This window comes from Heteronotia binoei, chromosome 6 (genome assembly GCF_032191835.1).
Source record: "Heteronotia binoei isolate CCM8104 ecotype False Entrance Well chromosome 6, APGP_CSIRO_Hbin_v1, whole genome shotgun sequence".
NCBI classification, from domain to species: domain Eukaryota; kingdom Metazoa; phylum Chordata; class Lepidosauria; order Squamata; family Gekkonidae; genus Heteronotia; species Heteronotia binoei.
Genome location: NC_083228.1, coordinates 57,159,709 through 57,183,267, shown reverse-complemented (window position 1 = coordinate 57,183,267; position 23,559 = coordinate 57,159,709). Strand labels below are relative to the sequence as shown.

General features: G+C 41.0%; 2 protein-coding genes across 2 annotated transcripts in view; one reads left to right on the top strand and one right to left on the bottom strand.

Annotated features, from left to right (window-relative positions):
• INPP5F (inositol polyphosphate-5-phosphatase F) overlaps window positions 1-10,888 on the top strand; it is a 61,854-nt gene extending 50,966 nt beyond the window's left edge. Inside the window, exons 13-20 of the mRNA XM_060241516.1 lie at window positions 1,501-1,629; window positions 3,734-3,851; window positions 4,277-4,475; window positions 5,222-5,293; window positions 5,424-5,497; window positions 5,671-5,799; window positions 7,175-7,262; window positions 8,306-10,888. Coding sequence (XP_060097499.1) covers window positions 1,501-1,629; window positions 3,734-3,851; window positions 4,277-4,475; window positions 5,222-5,293; window positions 5,424-5,497; window positions 5,671-5,799; window positions 7,175-7,262; window positions 8,306-9,461 — 1,965 coding nt within the window. The 3' untranslated portion in view covers window positions 9,462-10,888. The remainder of the gene's footprint in view (window positions 1-1,500; window positions 1,630-3,733; window positions 3,852-4,276; window positions 4,476-5,221; window positions 5,294-5,423; window positions 5,498-5,670; window positions 5,800-7,174; window positions 7,263-8,305) is intronic.
• Window positions 10,889-15,096: 4,208 nt separating this feature from the next.
• Window positions 15,097-23,559, bottom strand: part of MCMBP (minichromosome maintenance complex binding protein) — a 34,216-nt gene continuing 25,753 nt past the window's right edge. The window contains exons 12-16 of the mRNA XM_060241515.1: window positions 22,497-22,662; window positions 18,903-19,036; window positions 18,207-18,371; window positions 16,358-16,446; window positions 15,097-15,475 (exon numbers count right to left, since the gene is read on the bottom strand). Coding sequence (XP_060097498.1) covers window positions 15,349-15,475; window positions 16,358-16,446; window positions 18,207-18,371; window positions 18,903-19,036; window positions 22,497-22,662 — 681 coding nt within the window. The 3' untranslated portion in view covers window positions 15,097-15,348. The remainder of the gene's footprint in view (window positions 15,476-16,357; window positions 16,447-18,206; window positions 18,372-18,902; window positions 19,037-22,496; window positions 22,663-23,559) is intronic.

Genomic DNA, 23,559 nt, shown 5'->3' with positions numbered 1-23,559 from the left:
TTTCATAGCATGCATGATCTTTTGTCAGAGGTAGGTTCTGTACTGTCAAAGAAACAAAATTTCTTATATAACAAGTTCTGACAGTTACAGTCCAGACAAAAGAGCAGACAAAATTAAGGATATCCTAAACCTGGGGTGTCGAACATGCAGCCCATTGGATGGATCAGGCCCCCAGAGGGCTCCCGTCAGGCCCACAAACAACTCACTGTTGTCTGCTTCCTTCTTCCTCTCTCTTGCTGCCTTCTGCGTCAAAGCTTGCTTTGCCAGGCTTGCTCAGTCACACAGGAGCTGCAGAGCAAAGCCTCTGTTTTCTCCACTGACTGAGGGAGGAGGAAGAGCTTGCTTTGCTGGGGTCTCTCAGTTGTACAGCAGAGCTACTGAGCCAAGCCTCTCTTCCTTCTATTGGCTGAGGCTTCTCCCCCTCCTCATCCCCTGTGGGGAAGAGAAAGTGTGAGCTTCTTTTGCTCAGTTCCCTCCATCAGACAGGAGAGATATAATGCACCTTTAAGACCAACAAAAAGGTTTTATTTAAGCTGTGAGCCTTTTGCTTTGCTACAGAGAGGAGTGTGTGTTATGTTGGCTCTATGCCAGGGTTATCCTGGGTGCAGCTGGGTTTGCTTTCCCCTTTTCACTGTATTCATGCCTTCATGATTCTGTCTTAGTAGGACAGCAATGTGAATTGATTAGATTAGGCATAACAACAAGCCAGTGAGGTGGATTCAACTGAGATTGTGTGCCAAGACCAAGCTCACCCAGCACGTTTCCTTTGCAGATTGGGGATTTTGAACCTAGGCTTCCCAGATAAGTAGGCTGATACTGATCATTATACATTTCTCTCTCTGTATTCTTGCACTGCCTCATAGCAGTTATTTCTTTGGGGAAGACTAGTTTTGTAGAACATATAGCCCTTAGTCTATGTCATGGTGCCTTCACATGTTCTTGACCAGCACATGAACACCTTATGTACAAATGCTCACAATACCCAGCCATTTCATGTTTTCCTCCAGCTCTTAGGCTCAAAGTATTACATTTGATGACACACGTAGCCTGGCCTGTCAAGGAACTCATTTATGCCAAATCTGACCCTCATAGCAAATGACACCATGTCCTAAACCGCGTGGGATCTTTGTACTGATGAGGGCAAAGCCTGGGACTTCAGACTGTAGTTCTGGCATGACAGATATGCTCAAGTAACACTGCTTAACATTGAGAAAATTTTGAGGTTATTTTTATGGATGTGCTTTCCGCTTATGGCTTGAGTACTTAGATTTCACTTGCACATATCTTATTTTTTTATGTAATGGCAATCTGTTATCACGGTGATTATATGGTTTGTGCTGTGTAGCACATACAGTTGTAAACAATATTGACAAATGAGAATTATTACTTTTCTGTATATTCAAAATAAACATGGCCTTACTGCTACGGAAGCATAGTGCTGCCAGAGAAAAAAAGAAAGCTTTATGCTTTGTTAGTAATGAAAAACAAATTAAATTCCAGCTGAAGAAATTGGGTGTTATGCCACCAGAACAGCCTTTGCCTGTGAAATGCAATAGAATCTACCAGTTAATATGGGCGAACAACGGTGATGCCATAAGCAGACAGTATGCTGGAACAGCAGCTTTGAAGGTAAAATCATCTCACTTCAATTCAAAAATTTTTGCAGCTCTTTTCTAGTGTTTGCTCTTGGGTTATACATTGTTTGGCAGAGACTGTGTTCTGAAGCTCCACACTTCTGAAGTGTATGCAGACTGTGAATCAGACATCAAGAGAGAAAAAAGAGGCTTACACCTTCCCTAGTGGTGTTTGACCAACAAGTACAGCAGCACGGGATGCTGTTTGCTGTGTTAGAAGCTACATGTGTATTGATGAGCTGCATATCACATTTCCATAGTGGGGCAAATAACATCCCCAGGGATGTTTTAAGTCAGGAAAATGGTGGGGAAAGGTCTTATTTTTTTAAAAAATGTTTGTGCTGAAGAGGATCTAAACTGGTAGGCTGCACAGTATTTGAGGGTGTGGTCCTTCCAAGCCCCGGCTCTCTGCATGCCTTGTCCCAATCTGAATCAGGCCCATGCGTGTCTCGGAAGTGTAGAACTTCAGAAAATGTCATTCTAGTCAACTCAGCTACATCTTTGGGGAAAATGTAACATGTAGCTAGGCCCTTGGTCTTTAGCCTGTAATTGTAGTGTATGTTGTAAATACAGTACTTACTTTTTCTTATTCAGCATTTAATTAGTACGCTGATTAGATTATATAGGTGAAAAGGATAAGGTTATAATAGTTATTGTTAATGTCCTTTTTGATTCATGGAGGAACAGCTAAATGAAAGTGCATTCTAAAGCTGAGCAGTACAAAGTGTGGAAGAACTGGCTACTCTTTTTGATGCTATAAAGAGCTGGTTGAATATTTGCCACATGGCTTAATCTTCTCAAAAGCGCTGAAGGACGACTTTTCCTCCAGTGATATTGCATTCATGCTTTCATTTATGTTTATCAGATTATATCTTAAGAAGTAATTGACTATATATTGAATTAATACCATTTGTTTAATACATTCAGGAATTGATTTCAGTAATATGTTCTCCTGAATTCTAAAGGCAAGTGACAGTATCTGTCTGTCTAAACAGGTACTTTAGTTTTCACTAATACTAAGTGGTCCTTTAAAATATCAGTGCATTGTTATTTTAGCAAATGAAATAAAAAGCTGTATTGTCAGCATTTATAGAAGAAATAGGCCCATAGGTTTATGTTATCAAAATCTCAGAAATCCTTGTAAATTCTATCCCTTTTTTTAACTCTCCTGAAAGTCAATTCTCTTTATGTATCTCAAGTGAAAATCTTTGCATTTCTATCTGCTTGCCCCTTCTGCCCCTTGTTAGCCTCATCATACTCATTTCTGTTTCTTTAGTGCTCCTATTAATTACTTTTTGCTTTCCTTCAATCTGCTCCAGGTTACCACTTTTCTCAGGCACAGCTCATATTCCTTTAAAAATCTCAAGATTTTTTCTACAACTAAAATAGCAAAAAACATTTCCTTTTTGTTTTCCCCACCAATTGACCTGATAGTCTTGTTACAATTGTAAGTACTAGATATTTGGATTTCCAGGGCAGACTGACTTCAAAGTAAGATAGTAAACATACTTTATCATTCTGAAACACAAATCATCCTCAAATCAAGATCTTATGACACTGAATACTTGTGTCTAATTCATAGAGAAGACACTACAGACTTTAGACTGTTAATAATTTTGAAACAAACTGTTTACATTCAAATAATTCAGAAAGTGTTTAAAACTGTAGGTTTTGTATTTAGGCATTTGCAAATAAAGCATAGGCATTTGCAAATAAATGTTACAAACAAAAAAAAAATATTTCCAGTAGTGACTCTAATGTGTTCAAGATACACAAAATTACAGTTGATCTGAAGCTTTATTTTCCAGCTCTAAAATGATAAACATTTCTTTATGAAACAGCTGCTGGAAGAGGACTGTTGTTGGCTTTTTATTGTCTGTAAAGTTATTGATATTTTATCTTTTGTGCAGCTGGTTACATAACATGACACAGTACTTATTTGTTTATATGAAATGGGCAATCTTTTGTATCTTTAATAAAAATTTGAAAAAAGATTGTAAAAATGCCAGAATGTCTCGAAACCTGAGTGTCTACTGAATGTCATACGCATGAATTACCAATGGATTGTGTATTTAATAATAAATTATTAAATGTGACAGGGTGACTTCACAAGGACCGGTGAAAGGAAGCTGGCAGGAGTTATGAAAGATGGAGTTAACTCTGCAAATAGGTACTACTTAAACCGCTTCAGGGATGCTTATAGGCAGGCAGTCATAGGTAAGAAAGTGTTGGTCTGTTTTCACAATAATCACCCATTATGTATCTGGATTTTTTTTAAAGATTTTGTTATTTTGTGGTATGTGGTGGTGGTTGGGGAACAATGCTTGTCTCAAATACATGTTAAATTGCTCAATCTTATTTGGCTACTTTAAGTTGTATTAGATAGTCTCTTTTAGTAAAGTTTCTTAAAATGTCCTTAAATTATTAATAAAATGTATTTTTTTATGTTTGGTAAAAACTTACCCAAAATGATAGGTTAAGTGAATGCTTTGATCTATACACAATTCAGTATTAAATATAATTAACTCCCAAAGCTCCAAGGTTTTGCTTCTGCATAGTTGTCTGTTTATACAGCAGTATTTGTTTGATATTTTACTCTTGGGTCCTCACTGTTTCCCTTGTTGATTTCTCTGTTTGTATAGATTTAATGCAGGGTATTCCTGTGACAGAGGACCTCTATTCTATATTTACAAAAGAGAAAGAACATGAAGCTTTGCACAAGGAAAATTTGAGAAGTCATCAGGAGCTAATCAGCCAGCTATTACAAAGCTATATGAAGCTGCTTTTACCAGATGACGAGAAATTCCATGGTGGTTGGGCACTTATTGATTGTGACCCAAGGTATGGGGAATTTTCTGCTGGTTATATACAATATAGAATCTTCCATAACTATTACATTTGTTGTCATGAGGTAGCTGAAATTTATTGTGGGGTGTCCTGCTGGAGAGAGATTACGTTCACTATGTGTGGTAAAGTGATGGCGAACTTTTACAGTGGGGTTCTTGATGCAGTTGGTTTGTAGAAAGTACTGTATTAATAACTGTTATTAATGTGGAATGGTATTGACATACTAAATGGCCAGTTTCTTTGTTGAAATAAAGGTATAGCAGACCAAGATTTATTACTTGAGTTGAATAGGGACCTCTCACCTTCTCAAGCTATTTACTGTTTGCTGTCTTGAGACTTAAAAGCTAGTAGATAAGTTGCCTCTTCAGACTGAGTGGGTGCTGATTACTAGATCCCATGGCAACAGTTAGAACTCCTAACTAGATGGAATACATGGATTGTGTAGGATGTTAGTATACAACTCTGTCTGTGTGTGAGAGAATGTTATTGTCCCTTGAGATTGGCCCATTCTGCATAGAAACTACATTAATGTTGTTGCACAAAATGCAGTGATAGGGGAGTGCACCTATGCCACAGATGCATAGCATGTAATTTGTTTATTCTGAAGTCTTCCAAGAAATAAAGGACATTCTCTCATCAGAAATTCTGAATGAACACCCTTTTACTTTGTCAGGTTAATATATGTTGATGCATATAGTAAAGTTGGAAATTTATGAAATATTATGTTCACTTTTGTTTAGCCTTGTCGATGCCACTCATAAAGATGTTGATGTTCTGTTTCTACTTTCCAACTCTGCATATTATGTAGCTTAGTAAGTATGATTCCTTCCACTTTTCAAATTGAAAACATTCCATGAAATCCTAGTTCCTTTTTAATTCAATGAGACTGTAGGTATGACTCCACCCAGATCTAATTTTGGGCATTGATGTTTATTTGTCTAGTTATGATGATGAAGTTGACAAAGTAAATCAGTACCAAAGGCTGAGCCTTGATGATTTGGAGAGAATAGAAATAGGTAAGATTTGAAAGTCATTGCATTTTGGCATATTATTTTTGTCACATTTCTTGAAAATATATGAACAACAGTTGAAGGATTCCCTTGCTTAATATTGAGATTCCAGAGCTGAAATTATATTCTATCTTTCTGTTTCTAGGATGCTAATACTTTTCTTTCTTTTTTATAAAAAGGACCTGAACCAACTCTCTTTGGAAAGCCCAAATTCTCATGTATGAGGCTGCATTATAAGTACAAAGATACAAGTGGATATTTTCATACTCTTAGAACTGTAGTGCGCAACCCTGAAGAGGATGGAAAAGGTAACACTGGCAGATATCACATCCGTTATGCTAGACGTCATGTGCCACTTCTGTTATAAGTATTTTTGAATGCTATAAAAAGAGCAAAGAATTTATTACAAGAATTGAAAATTTCCCTTTGTGAACAGTAATATTTTCACTGGAAATGAGCAAAGTAAATTCATATCTTTTCCAGTCAAATGGGTAAAAATGTGTTTTTTGCTCTTGTTTGCTCTATTGCTGTTTTCCTATATAGTTTAGGGCTAAGTTGAAGCTGACTTCATTGATAAGCCTGGTCTTGTTCAAGCTGCAAAGGGGAGAGCTGCAGGTAGTATGCATCTCCATACGTCTCTTCAAATCCTGCAGATAGAAAACTATCATGTTGATAAGGAAGTTAGGCTACGGAATCCCTTTTCATGGCATAATAGTTTTCTATGTATAAATTTTTTAATAAGTGAATGAGCATGTCTTTGTGTGAATTCACACACACAGGTTTGCAGTTAATGGAAAACGAGGCCTAAGATTTCAATCAACAGAAGTTTAAAGACAAAAATATATCCTATCAACAGCTGGTAACAAAAGAACCAGGGTTATTTTTTCTTGGCTTACATGCTACTGCTTTCATATAATTTAATACTCAGTTGCAAAGGTTTATAAACCCAGAGATCAATGGTTTAAAAAGTTGTACTAACTGCACATATTCTTTAAAAGTGGGTAGTATTGACACAGAGTACTATGATAGTAACAAAAAATGTAGCTGCTGGCTTACAAAGCTTATACATTTCTGATGCTAGGGATGGGTTCAAGACTGGGTTGCTAAGGACTAGACATAACAACACCTCCCATCTGTCCCCTGAAAAAGTTGCAGATGCCTTCCTCCTGACACAAAACTGAACCTCAGGCTGCCCCATTTATTGACGTTGGCGCTGGGAGGAAATTCCCAAACTAGAGGCAGTCACAACTTGAGCACCAGATTCAAAAATTCCTTCCAGGATGCCTGTTGATACCTGTTGATAAATCACTTAAATTATTAAAGAAGTTTTACTCACTGTACTATAAAGTATCCTGCATGCAATGAAGCAAAGGGATGAAAGGTTCTAGGAGTAATTTATCAGGGTGATTGACACACTGACCTAGATGGTGAAAATATATCTTGGAATCATAACATATTGCCATTAAGATTTTAAAATGTACACTTCCAGGCTGTAAACTCATATTTTCTTAAATCCTATGGGTTCTATTCATATTACATACAAAAGGGGAGTATGAGGGCTTCTTGATATGTTAAATTTTTGAGACATGAGCATCTTTATGTTGATTTTTGTGTATTAGCTTTTGTAATTCTATAAGTAACAAAAATACTCAGGAACATGACAAGCCACAAATTGTATTGTAGACACACTACAGTGCATTGCAGAGATGCTCCGAATCACTAGACAAGCCATGGGATCAGATTTACTTATTGTTGAGAGAAAATTGGAGAGGTAAGCATGTTTTATTTTTTGTTTTCCTTTCCCAGAATTGTCTGAGCCTCCGATGGTTTGGGGGTATAACACTTGTACTAGCTACAGTTGTGAACTGCCATTAGTAAGTTTGAGAGCTGGTGTACCATCATGACTAAGAGAATAAGCCATGATCTGCGAGGCCTCTGGTTCACTTCTGTCATAAAGTCATTTAATTAACTTTGCAAAACTGTTTTCTCTCAGCCTTGATAGCCTGCTCATCTGCAGCATGCTAGTTTACCTTACAGAGATGTTAAGGATAACAAGGCCATTTGTAATGAAGTGCTTTGGGTAGTGAAAGTACCACTTACACTTGTCATTCTTCATAGTCTGCCTTTTATAGTTTTCCCAAGTGGTGTAGTGCTGTTCAGCCAATTTTTCATTGCTTTGCCAAAGTCTGTGCATTGAGATCTCTTCCAGTAATGGCTTGGGCCATTCAGGTGCCTTCCTTTTTTTGGGCCATCAAGTTGCAGCCAATTCATGGCAATCCTGTAGATTTTAAAGGCAAGAGCTATTCAGAGATAGTTTGCCTTTGCCTGCCTCTAGTGTTCCCTGATGGTTTCCCATCCAAATACTGACTAGGGCCAACCCCAATTAGTTTTCGAGATATGATAACAGGCTAGCTTCGGCTATCCAGGTGTACCTTCCCTACAAATGCTAAATTTCAGGACCAGCAATATGAATTAGAGTATGCCCTCCATAGCAGTGGTATTGTTGCTTCTACCTCTCTTTTCTGGGAGGTTATGTAGAGAAGAGGCTTTAGAACTTTTTGTTGCACATGTAACATGAGGTTGGGAAAGCAGCTCTCTGAGCAATTATATTCTGTCTTGCAGCAGGTTTAGAGTTTGGTGAGGGCATGTGGCTTTCAGAGCTCAGCTACAGTCTGCAGATACTATTTTTTTATACCTCATTAAACAAAAATGTCTTTAGTATAATATATTGTCTGCATATTAATTAAAATGTTGGCAGTAAATCTGCTTGAATTTATGTAGCAGAGCAAGTGATTTATCTTCTTAATTTTGCAGAAAGAGCAGTAAACCCCATGAAGACATCATTGGCATCAGATCGCAGAATAGAGGCTCACTGGCACAGGGGAAGAATTATTTAATGAGCAAGTTCTCTTCTCTTAATCAGAAAGTAAAACAAACAAAATCAAATGTAAATATCGGCAGTCTTAGAAAGTTGGGGAACTTTGCCAAGCCTGAAATGAAAGTAAATTTTTTAAAGCCCAATCTGAAAGTAAATCTTTGGAAGTCAGACAGTAGCCTTGAAACAATGGAAAATCCCATGACTGATACTAAAGTCTGTGCAGAATCAGACATTGAGATTTCTTCAGATAATGACTCATTCCATTCAGATGACTTCCTTACAAATTCTAAGTCTGATGAGGACCAGCAATTTGTTGACTCCCTGGAGACCGTGGGCCAGATAGATTATGTTCTACCTAGCTGCGGTATCATTGCTTCTGCTCCTCGTCTAAGCAGTCGGTCCCAGTCTATAAGCAGTGCGGACATCAATATTAACATTCCCATTCCTACAGAAATCCATATTGAACAATGTGGAGATCAAACTAACAGATCTGAATTTGAAGGCCAAGCATTTCAGGAAACTCCATCCAATGAGGATGCAGCAGTGGAGTTTACTAAGCCAATTGATGCATACTGCCACCGATTTGTACAAGATGCTCAAAATAAGATTACCAGTGCTTCAGAAATAGATGCCAGATCTCAAGAGCCTCACAAGGAAATGGATCGCATTAGCAATAATTCTAAGAAAATGGACCCTTACTTTATAAAAGAGATTCCATCTAGACCATCTAGATTAGATGTCCTAGTTACAGAGCCAGGCTCACAGCTCTTAGTAGTTGAACAGATTAATTCTCCTAGGCCTCGTAATACCCCAGGCTCTGCATCTAGTGTTCTTGAAGCTGAACCAGGGTTTGATACGTCACCTTCGCCGGCAGAGAATAATGGTAGCAGGGCAGTCTCTCCCTTTGCAAAGATCCGCAGTTCCATGGTCCAGGTAGCTAATATTACGCAAGCTGGTTTGACCCAAGGAATTAACTTTGCAGTAGCTAAAGTTCAGAAGAGTCCAGCGGACCCAGAATCTGTAAATGAGATTCAGCAAAATGAACTGAGAGAAATGTTTACACAGTGTCAGACGCGAATAATTCAGATCTAGTGATCAAGTCGTTCTACTTCAGTTGTACATATTGCTAAACAAAGATAACAAAAGCCCTTATGAAAAACTGACTGCCATTGAGTATAAAAATACTACCAATAACTATGTTTACAGAAAGTCTTGGGATAAATGAGAGTTGAATTCTGAACTGGTTTCAGAACTATCCTCTGGTACCTGTTCTGGTGAAAGTAAATCTTGCTAAATAAGTAGCTCATTCACCAGTTTCTGATATGCATATTAGATGGGGTGATCAGTTGCACAATTTATCTTTTTTTAGACCAGTTCTGATGAGTCTTCTGATTTCTGTAGAATATTTATACTGTGGGCCTGTCACTGGGTACCTGTTACCTTACTAATCTTGCACTGTAGCAATGAAATATTTTACTCACAGATGACATTCTATTTATTTTTCAGACTAACTTTTTTAATTTAAGCTTTTAATGTGTGTTCCTTGATGTTCTAGTTGCATTCCTAAAGAAATAGTCTTTGCAGATACGTGTGCATACTAAGGGTTTACTTCTTCCTACCTCCTTTAATTTACTTCTATGGTATCTTGGAGCAATCTAATATAGTAATGTATAAAAGCTTGCAGTGCAGCTACTGAAAGAATTTTTTTGTAAATGGTGTATCTGGAAGCTATTGTGTGTCTTCTGTTTAATGACCCTAGCTCTGCTGTTGACCAAAACCCTTTGAGGAAACACTGGGGTCTTGTCTTAACAGATAACTGAATGTCAGATATACTGTGTCCAAGACATTAGAACATTGTCTAAACCTAACTACCAAAAATACCATACAAAATTTATACAACCATAAAATTATACTGCTGATATTTAAAACTAGATTAATCCAAAGGATTTCAAAGCTGTTCAAGTAGTAGAAATCCACTATGAGATCATCTCAGCCTTTGTTACAGCACTGATTGGGAATGAACCGTAGTGTTTGTCCTGGGATTCCAAAAGCCTGATGTGTTGGGATACATTTCTTTATCACTTACTGGTATATATCCCAGAACAATTGGCTGATGTTCCATAGTAGAACATAGCAATAGGAACAGTGACATTGGATACTGCTGTCTTGTGCTTCTTAGCCTTAGTAGTCCTCCACTCCTGAGCCAGGATCTCTTTATGTTAGTACATGTGCACTATAGCTAGGCTGCACGTGATGTTCTAAGCAGTGGAACAAGTGTCATAATGATAGTACTGTGTCTTTGAACATCTCTAATATAACAGAAGTGATCATCAACTTAACCTGATTGTCTTTTTGTTGGAAGCTTTTGATACTGGTTCCATTTTGTTATTTATTTCTTACTTTGTGATATGTTTCTTTTTGGAGTGTCTGTACAAATTGGTGACTATTTAAAATAAAATTGTATTGTTTTAATGTGGGAGACATGAGAAATATTTTAATAAAAAATGATATACAGCAAATGTTAGTGTACTTGGTTCAAAACAAGCACAAACCCACGAAGACTTGTGGGGGACATCTTATTTCCCCCTTGCCCACTGTTCTTTCCCTTCCCTGAAAGCCCCCATAGTCTCTCCCATTTTTTTGGCTTCCTTCTCCCCTTCTGAGTGAACAAGCCAATCTACCCCACTCCAGTCTTCAATGATAGTACCGATAGTACCCCAGCAGTCTTTACCTAGGAAAAGTATGGCTCAGTTGCACTGTGCCAGCCGCTTGGCCAGGCATATTTGATTTGCTTGATAGCTACTTAAGGATTTGTGGGGTAGGGGGCACATCACTTTCCCCTGTATCCCCCTCCCATATTATTCCCCTTTCCACCTTCCTAGTAACCCCCATATCCTCTCCCCTTTCCCTGTCTCACTTTCTCCTGCTTAGCCGTTCACTAACCTACCTTTTATCTGTCATCTCCAGTCTTATTTATTTACCTTATTTATACTGTGCCTTTCTCCGCAGTGAGGAACAAAGTAGCTTATATTCTCTCTGTTTTACCCTGAAAACCCGTGAGGTAGGTTTGATAGTAAAAAGCAGCCAGGCCTAGGTGAATCATGCAAGTAGAGTGGTATCAAGTTGTCCAGGGGTTCCTGTCAGGCCTGGCCCCGATGAGTTCTCCCTCAAAGGCTAAAACAGCCCTGTCCCCACCTTACTGAAAGAAACCTAGAATGCTGGGGGTACTTAGCAATGGCTGTTGAGGGAATCCATCTCTTAAAGCTACAAGTTCTCCTTTATCATTTTAGGTTTTTAAACCCCATCATTTTTTTTTAAAAAGCGTGTAGAAAGATATGCCTTGTCTGTTCACTGCTCCAATTACTGGATTTAAGTATCTTCAGATTGGGCTGACTTGGATATCAGAAGAACATGCAAGGGGAAACCTGCCAGGACTTGGAGTAGGCATCACATTTTCCCCTTCCCCCACAATTTCCTCTTTCCCTTCCCTGAAAGGCACCATAGCATCTCCCCTTTTCTTGCTTCCTTCTCTCCTTCTGACCATACAGCCAAACTACTTGTCTGCCCCTATCTTTTGCCCCACCCTGGTCTTCAGCTCCCCCTAGCAGTCTTTACCCAGGAAAATTATGGCCCAGTTGTGCTGTGCCAGCTTCTTGGCCAGAGCCTCTAGGGAACCTATGGTCGTTGCGTGGTGCCAGCCGATGGGACAGGCCCACCCCTTGACGGTACTCAATTAGTGCTGTCGGCAGAGGTGAAGAGCTTAGGGGTATTCCTTGATACCTCTTTCTATGGAGGCCCAGGTTGTTGCTACTGCAAGGGCCCAACAGTTGGCCCCCCTACCTTACCCCCTGTGATCTAGCCAGTGATTCATGCAACAGTCACCTCAAGATTGGACTGTTGTAACTCTCTCTTTGTGGGGCTACCCTTGATACTGCTCTGGCAACTCCAGTGAGTGCAGATGCTGCAGCCCGGTCATTAGCATTGAGGCTTATCTGGGTGCAGATGCATCCGGTGCTGTGCGAACTGCACTGGCTACCCTTGGAGTACTGGATCCATTTCAAGGTGCTGATCCTTACCTTTAAGGCCCTTTGCAGCCTGAGGCCTGCATATCTCGGGGACCGCCTCTCCCCATATGAGCCCCCCCTTAGCCCTGAGGTCAGCTGCACATCTTCTTGTGATCCCTGGTTCTAAGAATGCCTGACTGGCTTCAACAAGGTCCAGGCCTTTTCGGCCTGGGCCCCCACGTGGTGAAATGAGCTCCTGCTGGAGATCTGGGCCCTGCAGGATTTATACAAGCTTTGCAGGGCCTATAAGATGGAGCTCTTCCACCAAGCTTTTAATTGATCCAGCGGGTGTCCCTTGAAGTCATTGCTTCCCCCGGCCCCTTATCAGTACCTCATCAGCACCTTACCGTCTAGGTGCTTAAGGTTTGTTGGATTCTGTAATTTTACAGATTTTGAAATTATCTAGTCTGGATGTGGTTTAATGTTTTTGTAAGGTTTTTAATGTTATAAGCCGCCCAGAGACCGCTTGCGGAATATAAATTGAAAAATTAATTAAATGGCAGGGAACCCTCAAGGACTTGTGGGGGACACATCACTTTCCCCCATATCCCCCTCCTCCCTTTCTCTGCTACTCATGGACCTGTCTTTTAACTACCTCCAATTTTCTGCATCCTCCCCACTCTCCAAATCTCTAGGAATTTTCTAACCTGGAGTTGTGACCTTATCTCCTTCCCACCCAGCAGCCAACCTACCTTTATTTTCCCCTTTGTCTTAAGCCTCCTCCTTGCCCCCTCCCCACAGGAAAACTGGCTGAGTGTATTGTGGTAGCCACTAGGCCAGACCCACATGCACAGTAGGGACTTCCCCCTGCCTAAACTATTTCCTCTCCCTCCCCCTGGCAACTTCCATACCTTCTCCCCTTTACCTGCTTCATTCTCCTCAACCATTCACAAAACCTACTCTGCCTCTCATTCCCAGCCTTATTTTTAGCTATCAGATTTGCTTTGATCTTTTTTGCTACCAGAGCAAAAAGTGCCATTCTGTTGGATATAAAAGGGTTGGTTATCTGATAGCATGAAAGCCAGTTTATCAGTCAGACATGCAATAAGCACTAGATAAAATGTTGGCAAGGAATTTTCCCCTTGGCTCCAGATATTGAGGACAATTTAAAACATAATGGTCTACTGAACTTCTGCAGATATAGACATGTCTTTGTTGCAGTGTGCATTGACATTAGACCAGTACATCTATCTACTGAGCCTGCACTGTGTGTTCCTAGAATAGTTGCTAGAATTCTCTGAAGAAAACTGTATTGCAGTGTACAAAATCTGAACGCATCACATGAGAGTAAGCAGTGAAGCGGCTAAGTTTGTGGAGGAAATGAAGTTGTTCAGGGAGGTGAGAACTGTGAGGAACTTCAGAGAGATCTGTCAAGGCCGGATGAGCAGACATCAACATGGCAAATACAAAGTAATGAACACTGGAGCAAACTCCTAACTATGAATACGCGTTGATAGGGTCCAAACTGGCAGTAGCTGGCCAGGAGAGCGGTAGACGACTCACAGAAGATGTCAACTCATTGTGCAACTACAATTTTGTGCATGGGACAGAAGGTAGAGAAAGAGAAATTAACACTAGAATTAACTGCCAAAGGAAGCAGTGGCGGTTATAAACAGACAACTTCAACAGAGGGACTAAACATATGGAGCAGAGGTCCATCAGTGGCTATTAGCCACAAGGTGTAGATGAACACTATGTTTGGGCATTGATGCTCTGTATTGTCAGTGCTTAGAGGCAACAATGGAAGGGCTTCTGGAATTCTGGCCCTGCTCGTGGACCTCCTGAGGGCACCTGCGTTTTGGACTGGATGGGTCATTGGCTTGATCAAATACTTTTATGTTCTTATATTCAAGGCATTTCTGCATTTTGCAAGTAACAATTCATGTTTCATGTCCATCCTTTCAAGGGCTACTGCAAATACATTAGGACCATACCAATACCTTGTATACATGTTAAAGTATATACCTGCTATGTTTTATTCTGAATAGGCAGAGAAGAGGCACCCAATGCCATTAAGACTGGTGGGACATTCTACACAAGATATGGACAGAGCCTCTGCACTCTTAGACCATATTAGATTGGAAGGGTTCTGCAAAATCTGAAAGCTTACACAAGCGTGTTTAGGTTGGATTTTCCTGTACACCTTCCTTGAAGCATCCTTTCCCTAGGAAATCATGATAATAGTTGCTGTAGAAGGAGTTCTCAGACCTCCTTAGAGGCTATATAACTGTAGCCTATATGAAGATACTCTTATTTTCTGATATCTTGTTTCTATTTCCACTAACATTCATATTATATGGGTTCATGATATGTAGTGCAGTATGTTTTAACTAAAATTAAGTTCTGTGCCAAGTTTCTGTAATAACGTAAACTAACAGAACACCAATCCACATTCAGCTTTTCTTCACCATTAGAGATTTTAAGCTCATACAGAAAAGTTACAAAAGATATTTGGAATTTAGTTGCCACCATCAGGGCTTTTGGGGAGGGAGATAACCTGAAATCCCTTGCAGTAATATTTTTCCTGTTTTGTTTCATTGTATTTAAAGTCAACCCAATTATGAAATGATACTAAACAATGCATATATATATGCCAGCAAATAACCTTGGTTGGATTACCAATTTTTAGATTCAGGCAAAATCCAACAAAAACAATAGTATTGTTTCTTTAGTAAAATAATAGTTTTGTAGTAAAATTTAATATCAAACACTTTTTTCATAGTTACTAATTCTCAGTTACAAAACAAGTCCAAAATTTTATAGTCTGTATTAACCCACTGAACACCTAAAGTGTGTTCAAGCTGAAAGAAAACAGCCATAATTTTCAGGTACAAATTATCTACAAAATCCAATATAAACAAAAGCTTAGATTAGGCAACACTTGAGGTCACATGAGTACAGGAGCCAGAGCAGCTTTAGAGTTCATTTCCATTGAGAGACTTCTGCTGCTGCAGTCTGGCTTTACGCAGTGCCTCCAACTGCTTTGCTCTTAGCCACCGCTCTCTTGACAATGTTGTCTGTCCGGCACTGAGTGAAAGGAACCTGTATGCAACAAGGGTAGTGAAGAGATACTTAACACAAGAGCACAGTTAAATCTGTACTATGACACTCATACCTTATCTGTACTATAAACATATGAAGCTACCTTATACTGAATCAGATCCTCGGTCCATCAAAGTCAGCATTGGCTACTCAGACTGGCAGCGGCTCTCCAGGGTCTCAAGCTGAGGTTTTCCACACCTATTTACCTGAACCCTTTTTAGTTGGAGATGCCGGGGATTGAACCTGGGACCTTCCTGCTTGCCAAGCAGATGCTCTGCCACTGTCCCTCCCCTGTAAGGTATGATGCTCATACCTTACTGTGCAATTGGCTTATAGATCAATTAGTTTAACTGACAAACGCAAGCAGTTGGATTCTATGTTCATAACTAATGCATCCATTTAATTTCCAAATGCCCAAAATTCCAACTTTGGCAACCTCTTAGGTTTGGGGACAACTGGAAATAATCAACAGCATTTCTCAAGTATGCTTGGGTCTAAGCCATCAGAACTTTACAGATCAGTACTACATCTTGAAATTGGGTATAGAATGGAAGACAGACACTGCAGCACTAGGGCCATACATTTCTCCACATCTAATTAATTTTGGGGCAGGGTAAACTGACAAGCATAATTGATATGTATTTCAAGAATAGGAAAAAATGAATTATATTTCCTACTAAATACGTATGATTTTTTCTGCTGTTACTATAAATCATTTAAAAAGTGAATAAGGTCTTTATGCAACTTCAGAGGGTACATTTAGATATTGCCATTTTAAAAAACAGCTTTTTAAAAAAAAGTTACACTCTGTGGGCTATTTAAAAGAATATGAGCTCTGGGATAGGTGAAACTTCAGAAGTTAAAGGCTACGAGGCTCCTCACCTTGCTATGAGCAGAGTTCTATGCAGGTCATCAGCTGTGATACTCTCAGGATCATTTTTCCGCATTTCCACAAAGTCATCTTCTACCGCCTTTGAGAGATTGTTTTGATTAAATGCAAATAATTAAAGCTATACTATGTAACCAGTAAGTTTTAGATCTACAAGTAATAACTCCACAGCAAATAACATCAAAAGCAGTATTATTAATGAGACCAGATAACAAAGGATTGTCAAATCAACCTCAAAATAGGCATCTATGTTGAATTTTTAAATGTTCTCTTCTAAGTGTGAATGAACACAGTGCTAACAAACCTACTGAAAGAATGTTGTTTCCACCATAAAATGGCAAAATGTGACCCTGGGGCCCTCTGAAAACCAAACTGCTTCCATAACAGCTAGGAAAGGCCCAACAAAATGTCAAACACATTCATAGCTGAGTGCTAATCCTCCCAAAGCTTCAATTAGATTTATAATGCAACATGGCAAATGTTTAATTGGTACCATCAGAAAAATCACCTTATTGTCTACAGGGGTGAAATAGGTACATGACTTCTCGCATGTCTGCTTTGAACAGGATTTTTATTTTATTGCTGCTTAAGAGTCAAGTTGCATAACTAACCACAGTGCTAGGCAGAAAAAAAGTCTCCACTGCATGCAGTGCTTACTCAGGGTAGCTGCGTGCTCAAACCACTGGCAATCCTCAGCTTCTCTACCTGGGACCTGCACAAGCTACTCAAGTTCCAACACAGGAAGCCCTTCAAACCTCTCCAATATATCCCATCTAGAATCTTTATTCACTCAAGGTAGTCTTCCTTGTAGTCATTAACTCAACTGGCCATGTTGAGCCAGGCCATGTGTGTACCTATTTAAGATTAAGTAGCAGAGATATATAAAGGACACAAACACATTTTTTTAAAAAAACTTAAAACATAGCACTCAGTGGTCTTAAAGAGAGACTTGGCTCAGTAGCTCTGCTGTGTGATGGAAAAACAAGCTCTGCCTTTCCCCCTTCCTCCCCAAGGGAGGAGCCTCAGCCTATTGAGAAAGTAGAAGTTTTGCTCTGTAGTTCCTGTGGGACTGAGCAAGCCTTGCAAAGCAAGCTGTTATACAGAAGGGAGCAAGAGAGAGGGAGAAGGAAGCAGATGACAGCCAGTTGCTCCGGGGCCTCATTCAGCCCTCAGGTTGCATATTTGACATCCCTGCACTAAGACATCTTCTTTTCCCAGATTCCTATCAGCAAGGACGCATGTAGGATGGTAATCAGATTTTAAACATCACTTACATCTTCCGGAGGGCTCTTATCAGGCCCCTGAGCAACTGGCTGTTGTTTGCGTCCTTCTGCAACTCAGATTGCTTTGCAAGGCTTGCTCAATCACACAGGAGCTACAGAGCAAAACCTCTATTTTCTCCATTGGTTGAGGCTCCTCCCCCTCCTGATCCTCTGGGGAGGGAGGGAAAGCCAGAGCTTCCTTTGCCCAGTTCCCTGGATCCCATGGGAGAAATACAAAAAAAGCACCTGTAAGACTAATAAGTACTAATGTTTTAAGCATGATTTATTTAAAGGTTTTTTTTAATCTTTAGTTGTGTTTGTGTCCTTTAAAAAGTTTATATCTCTGCTACCTAATTTTAAATAGGCACACACATGGCCTGGCCCGACAAGGTCTCATTTATGTCAGATCTGGCCCTCAACAAATGAATTCGACAACCTTGCTTTACACCAGTGGAATGGCAATTACATCCACATTTGAAGTGTTGTAAATCCGATGCATAATGGGAAAGCTTGGAATACAAAACTGCCGTATTCCAAACCTCACTCAAAGCAATTTAATCCCCCAATCTTGCATATGTACCTTGGTAACTTCATCAGATATACTATAATCCAGCAGTCTCAGCAGGCTCAGGTAAATGCGGAACTTGTTCAGGATGGATGGCAGCACTGCTGTAAGCAGACTGTTCATGTGTTCTTCCATGTTGGGGGGAATGAGCTGCGGCTGTAGGTGGACCTGACAGTCCGACTAAAGAAATAAATTGCATAGTGTCATTTCTCAGTTCACCATTTTCAATCCTGCACTCGAGAGGTATGTAACCTTTTTAATTTTAATGATATACAAAAATGTAAATTTGGTATACTTGAAGAAGTATAATTCTTCCAAACTATGGCTTGAAACTACCCCTTGTTTTACGTTTTCCAGAATCTCAAATGTGATACACAACTGTGTAACACAGAACAAACACTTCCTGCAGTTTAGTGCCCATTCTCATCCTGCACCTGCAGGAATAAGTGACAGTTGTGGATAAAAACCAAAGATTTTTTTCTAATCTGTGCTATTCTGTTGTGGCCCTACACTAAGCTTCACACTTTAATGTTAAGCAATTTTTAAAAGTTAAGGTCTGTTAAGGCAGTGAGGAAAAGCAGTAAAAACTAATGCTAATAGGTCAGTGCAGCACAAACCTAGCTGGGCCTATCTCTGGAATGATACATTTCTTTCTTCATTAAAAAGCTAACACACACAGGTGAGGCTTGCTTGAAACAAGCACTGCCATACCGGTAGGAGTGATCTGCCCTCTGAAGTGATAAGGACATTAATGTTGCATGGGAATTCCATCTGGTGGTAACTGAAGTCATAATCCACCTTCTGCCAAGTTATCAGATGGCCGAGAGCTGTCACATTGTGTACACCTATGAATACAACAGAACAAATCCTCTATCTGGATACAAAGTAAACAGATTTGAAACAAAACAGTATTCTAAACATCTGGCGGAAGCAATTACTCTGCAGAATGTATTGGCATTTTGGCAGGAAGAAAAAGATGATGTTTCATCAGAAGTGCTCCCGCATGATGTCAAGGCTAATCTAGGATTTGCTCCAATAACATTGCAAACTGGAACGAGACATTTTAAATAAAGATGTCATTTTTGTACTCTTTTCTCCTGTACCCAGGCCTCAGATTCAGTGGGAGCTCACAGCAGTGCAGCTCCTGCACCCTTCTGAGAGTTCCACCTCCTTGTCCACGGAATAGTATGTGCAGCTGCATAACAATCCCTGGATGAGCTCCACCACCTATTTTTCTACAAATGACCGCTGCCTGTACCAAGTATGGAACAAATGCTATGTTCTAGTGTGCTTCTGCAAAGCTCACCCCCATAAAAAAGTGTCTTTTGCCACTTGAGTGTCAGTTATGAATTCCTGGTGTTCTAATTTGTTTCTTGAACCTTCAAGTAGCAACGTGCTAGTTTAAATTAGAAATGTGTAGCTTTTCAAGTTCTTTCATCCTGTTAGTGCCAACATTTAGTGAAAGGCTACAGTTCGAATTTCTCTGGGATGAATTTCTTTCCCAAGCAATCTCACTGTCTCTCTTCATTCATTCTTGGTGGTTGGAAAGTTCTGTCAAGTCACAGACATGGTGACCTCACAGGGTTTTCAAGGCAAGAGACATATCAAGGTGGTTTGCCATTGCCTGCCTCTGCGTAGCAACCCTAGACTTCCTTGCTGGTCTCCCACCCAAGTACTAACCAGGGCCCAACCCAGCTTAGTTTGCGAGTTCTGGCAAGACTGAGCTACCCTGCACTGTCCAAGTCAGGGTTCATTCATTTTTACTACCCCACTTCTGTTTAGCTGAAGAGTAGTGAGGCATGTGTGTCTGTCAAAATCTGGCAGTGTTCATTTGCTAGATTAAGTGCTACTGCTGCAGTCTTCTACAGCTGGAAGAGACAGCTGCGTATAAAATTCAAGGATGGCAAGAGAAGGCACCAGTCCATTTTAATCTCAGTGTCTCTTTCCTCTGGTCTGAAAAAAGCACTGCAATACACTTTCAGTTCTAACAATAATAATAACGTTTTATTTATATCCCGCCCTCCCCACCGAGGCAGGCTCAGGGCGGCTAACAACATATCAATACAATAAATTATACAATAGGTATTAAAAACAGCATTTAACCTTAAAAACATTCCAGTTTAAAATTACACATTAAGTATTTCTGGTGCTATTCCATCAGTAGATACGATGGCGGATCTCATTTAAGGCGAATCCATCAAGCGTTTAGTCAGGCAAAGGCCATCCTAAAAAGGATGGTCTTGCAGGCCCTGCGGAACTGTTCGAGGCTCCGCAGGGCCCGCACTTCTTCCGGGAGCTGGTTCCATAGGTGTGAATCTGCAATAGAGAAGGCTCGTATACGGGTGTTCTGTAGTTTTGCCTCCTTCGACCTAGGGATAGTCAGTTGGTTCTTCCCCGCTGACCTCAGTGCTCTCTGGGGTTCATATGGGGAGAGACGGTCCCTCAGGTAGGCAGGTCCTCGACCATATAGGGCTTTAAAGGTAATAACCAGCACTTTGTAACAAACCCGGTAAGCGATCGGCAGCCAGTGCAGTCCGTGCAGCCCTGGCTGTATGTGCTCCAACTTCGGGAGCCCTAGTAGTAACCTAGCCGCCGCGTTCTCCACCAGCTGCAGCTTCCGGGTTCGGCACAGAGGCAGCCCCATGTAGAGGACATTACAGTAATCCAGTCTTGAGGTGACCGTGGCATCTCTGTTGCTAGGTCCCGGCGCTCTAGGAAGGGAGCCAACTGCCTTGCCCGCCTCAGATGAAAGAACGCCAACATGGCAGTGGCTGCTATCTGGGCCTCCGTTGATAGTGAAGGCTCCAACAGAACTCCCAAGCTCCTGACTCGTCAAAAACCGGGAGAGGAATTTCCCTCCCCAGAGCGCCACGACCCACGTAAAGGACCTCTGTCTTCGTCAGATTCAGCTTCAGCCCACTCAGCCTGAGCCAACTTGCCACGGCCTGCAATGCCAGATCCAAATTCCCTGGGACACAGTCAGGCCGGCCATCCATTAGCAGATAGAGCTGGGTGTCATCTGCATATTGATGACACCCAAGCCCATACCTCCGGGCAATCTGGCAAGGGGACGCATGTAGATGTTAAATAACATCAGAGAGAGAACTGCTCCCTGCAGCACCCCACAATCTAGTGTGCGCCTCTGGGATAGCTCACTCCCGATTGCCACCCTTTGTCCCCGTCCCTTAAGGAGGAAAGCCATTGTAAGACCGACCCCCTAACCCCTACGTCGACGAGTCAATAACTGATGTTTGACCATATCAAATGCAGCCGACAGGTCTAACAGCATCAGCACCACCACGCCACCTCGATCCAGATGCCGCTGGAGGTCATCTACCAAGGCGACCAGCACCGTCTCCGTCCCATCTTCATTATTCTGTATGCTAATTGTCCATCTACCTTGCATATGACAAATTGTTATTTGTTTCCATTCTTTTATGTCTAAGGAAGTGTGAATGCAAACGAAAGCTCACAACCTGAAAAAAACTTAAAGGTGCCAATGGACTCTAAAAACATAGGTATGGTAGAGTGAGAGACCAGGAGTCCATCCCAAGTTACAGGCTGCAGCCAGTCAGACACACAAGTCAATTAAATTGATGTACTAAGAGGCGAAGCAAACAGGTTGTGAGGCACAAGGGTCTTGGCTATGGAAATGAGGTCTATACACCCTTCAGTGCACCCTCCCCTCAGGGAATCCTGGCAGGTTATTTGTACATGGAGACTCCGGCTTTTCCTGTCCCATCTTTTCCATGTAAGTTACTTGTGTTGTCTGTCCCGTCATTCTAAAGGCGGCAGAGGTTGAACACAGCCAGGTTATCCACCTCCCAGCTCTTACTGCAGCTGTGGCTGGACAGAGAGAGCAGAAGACGGACCTACCTGGCAGATGTCAGGGCCCCTAATGAGAGTAGTGTCAGGATTTCCCCTGCCACCATAGCTCCTGTGGCCTGAGGGAGGAGTGGCCAGACTTCAAGTTCAACCAATGGCCTTGGCCAGTGCAGAGCAAAGGTGCTTACCCATCAGTTGTCACTGCTGCCACCCATATAAGCCAGCCTTTCTGGTGTCTGCTGTCAGGACAGGCTGAAAGGACAGGAGCAGCTGCAACCCCCTCCCCTCAGGTGTCAGCTCCTTTCTCACCCCTCATGGCTCCCAAGGTATGATTGGGTGTGTTGGGGCTCCACCCAAACACAGGTCAACAGTGAGATAACTCTGCAGCAGTAACAACCATCATTATACATTCTAAGTGCAACAGTTCAGTTTCTAACTAACATATTTTTAACATAAAACGGACAACACTCAAGTACCAACCTTGTGTGTCAAGCTGTCCTTGCTCAAGCAGAGTCTCATCTATGACAAGAGAAGTATTGCTTGCCAGTTGTAGTACTCCACTAACCAAGCGATTAGCTGTGTAATCTTTATGAGGCTTAAGCTGTAAGCAGTTCATGTTCTCTATGGTCATTTGCAGGCGGAAGGACTGCCAAGAGAAATGAAAGCAAGACACTGAGTCATCAGCCCTAGAAATGCCCCCCTTCATGTGATCTGGGCTACCATACTTCATTAAACAAGAAATAGAGCTGCAACACAGATACAAAGCTGAAGTTTAAAAGAGAGCAAGAGCAATCAGAAACATAGTTCTAATGGCAATACAAGTGTTAACACCTCCAACCATTTATAGATTTATGTTTAATTAGTAAATATTTTAAAATAGTTTAATGATCATGTAATTCCAAGATTAACAGAGAGATGTGAGGGTTTTTTTGGTCAATTGGTTTTAAAAGACTAGTAGTACTGCTCTATGGATAATTAGTTGTTGTTCATTTGCACAGTCAAGTCTGACTCTTTGTGACCCCATGGACAGTCACACCAGGCCCTCCTGTCTTCCACCATCCTCTGAAGACTGCTCAAATTCATGTTTGTTACATCATTTAACGCTGTCCAGCTATCTCATCTTTTGCCATTCCCTTCTTCTTTTGCCTTCTGTCTTTCCTAGCATCAGGATCTTCTCCAGTGAGTGCTCCCTTCTCATTTGGTGGCCAGAGTATTTGAGCTTCAGCTTCAGCATCTGACCTTCCAGGGAACAGTCTGGGTTGATTTCTTGCAGACTGATTTGATCTTCTTACAGTCCAAGGGACTCTCAAGATTCTTCTCCAGCACCACATCTCAAAAGCATCTATTCTTCTGCGCTCAACCTTCCTTATGGTCCAGCTCTCACAGCCATACATTACTACTGGGAATACCATCACTTTGACTATAAGGACTTTTGTTGGCAGGGTGATGTCTCTACTTTTTATTATACTGCCCAGGTTCGCCATAGCTGTCCTCCCAAGGAGCAAATGTCTTAATTTCATGGCCACAGTCACCATCTGCAGTG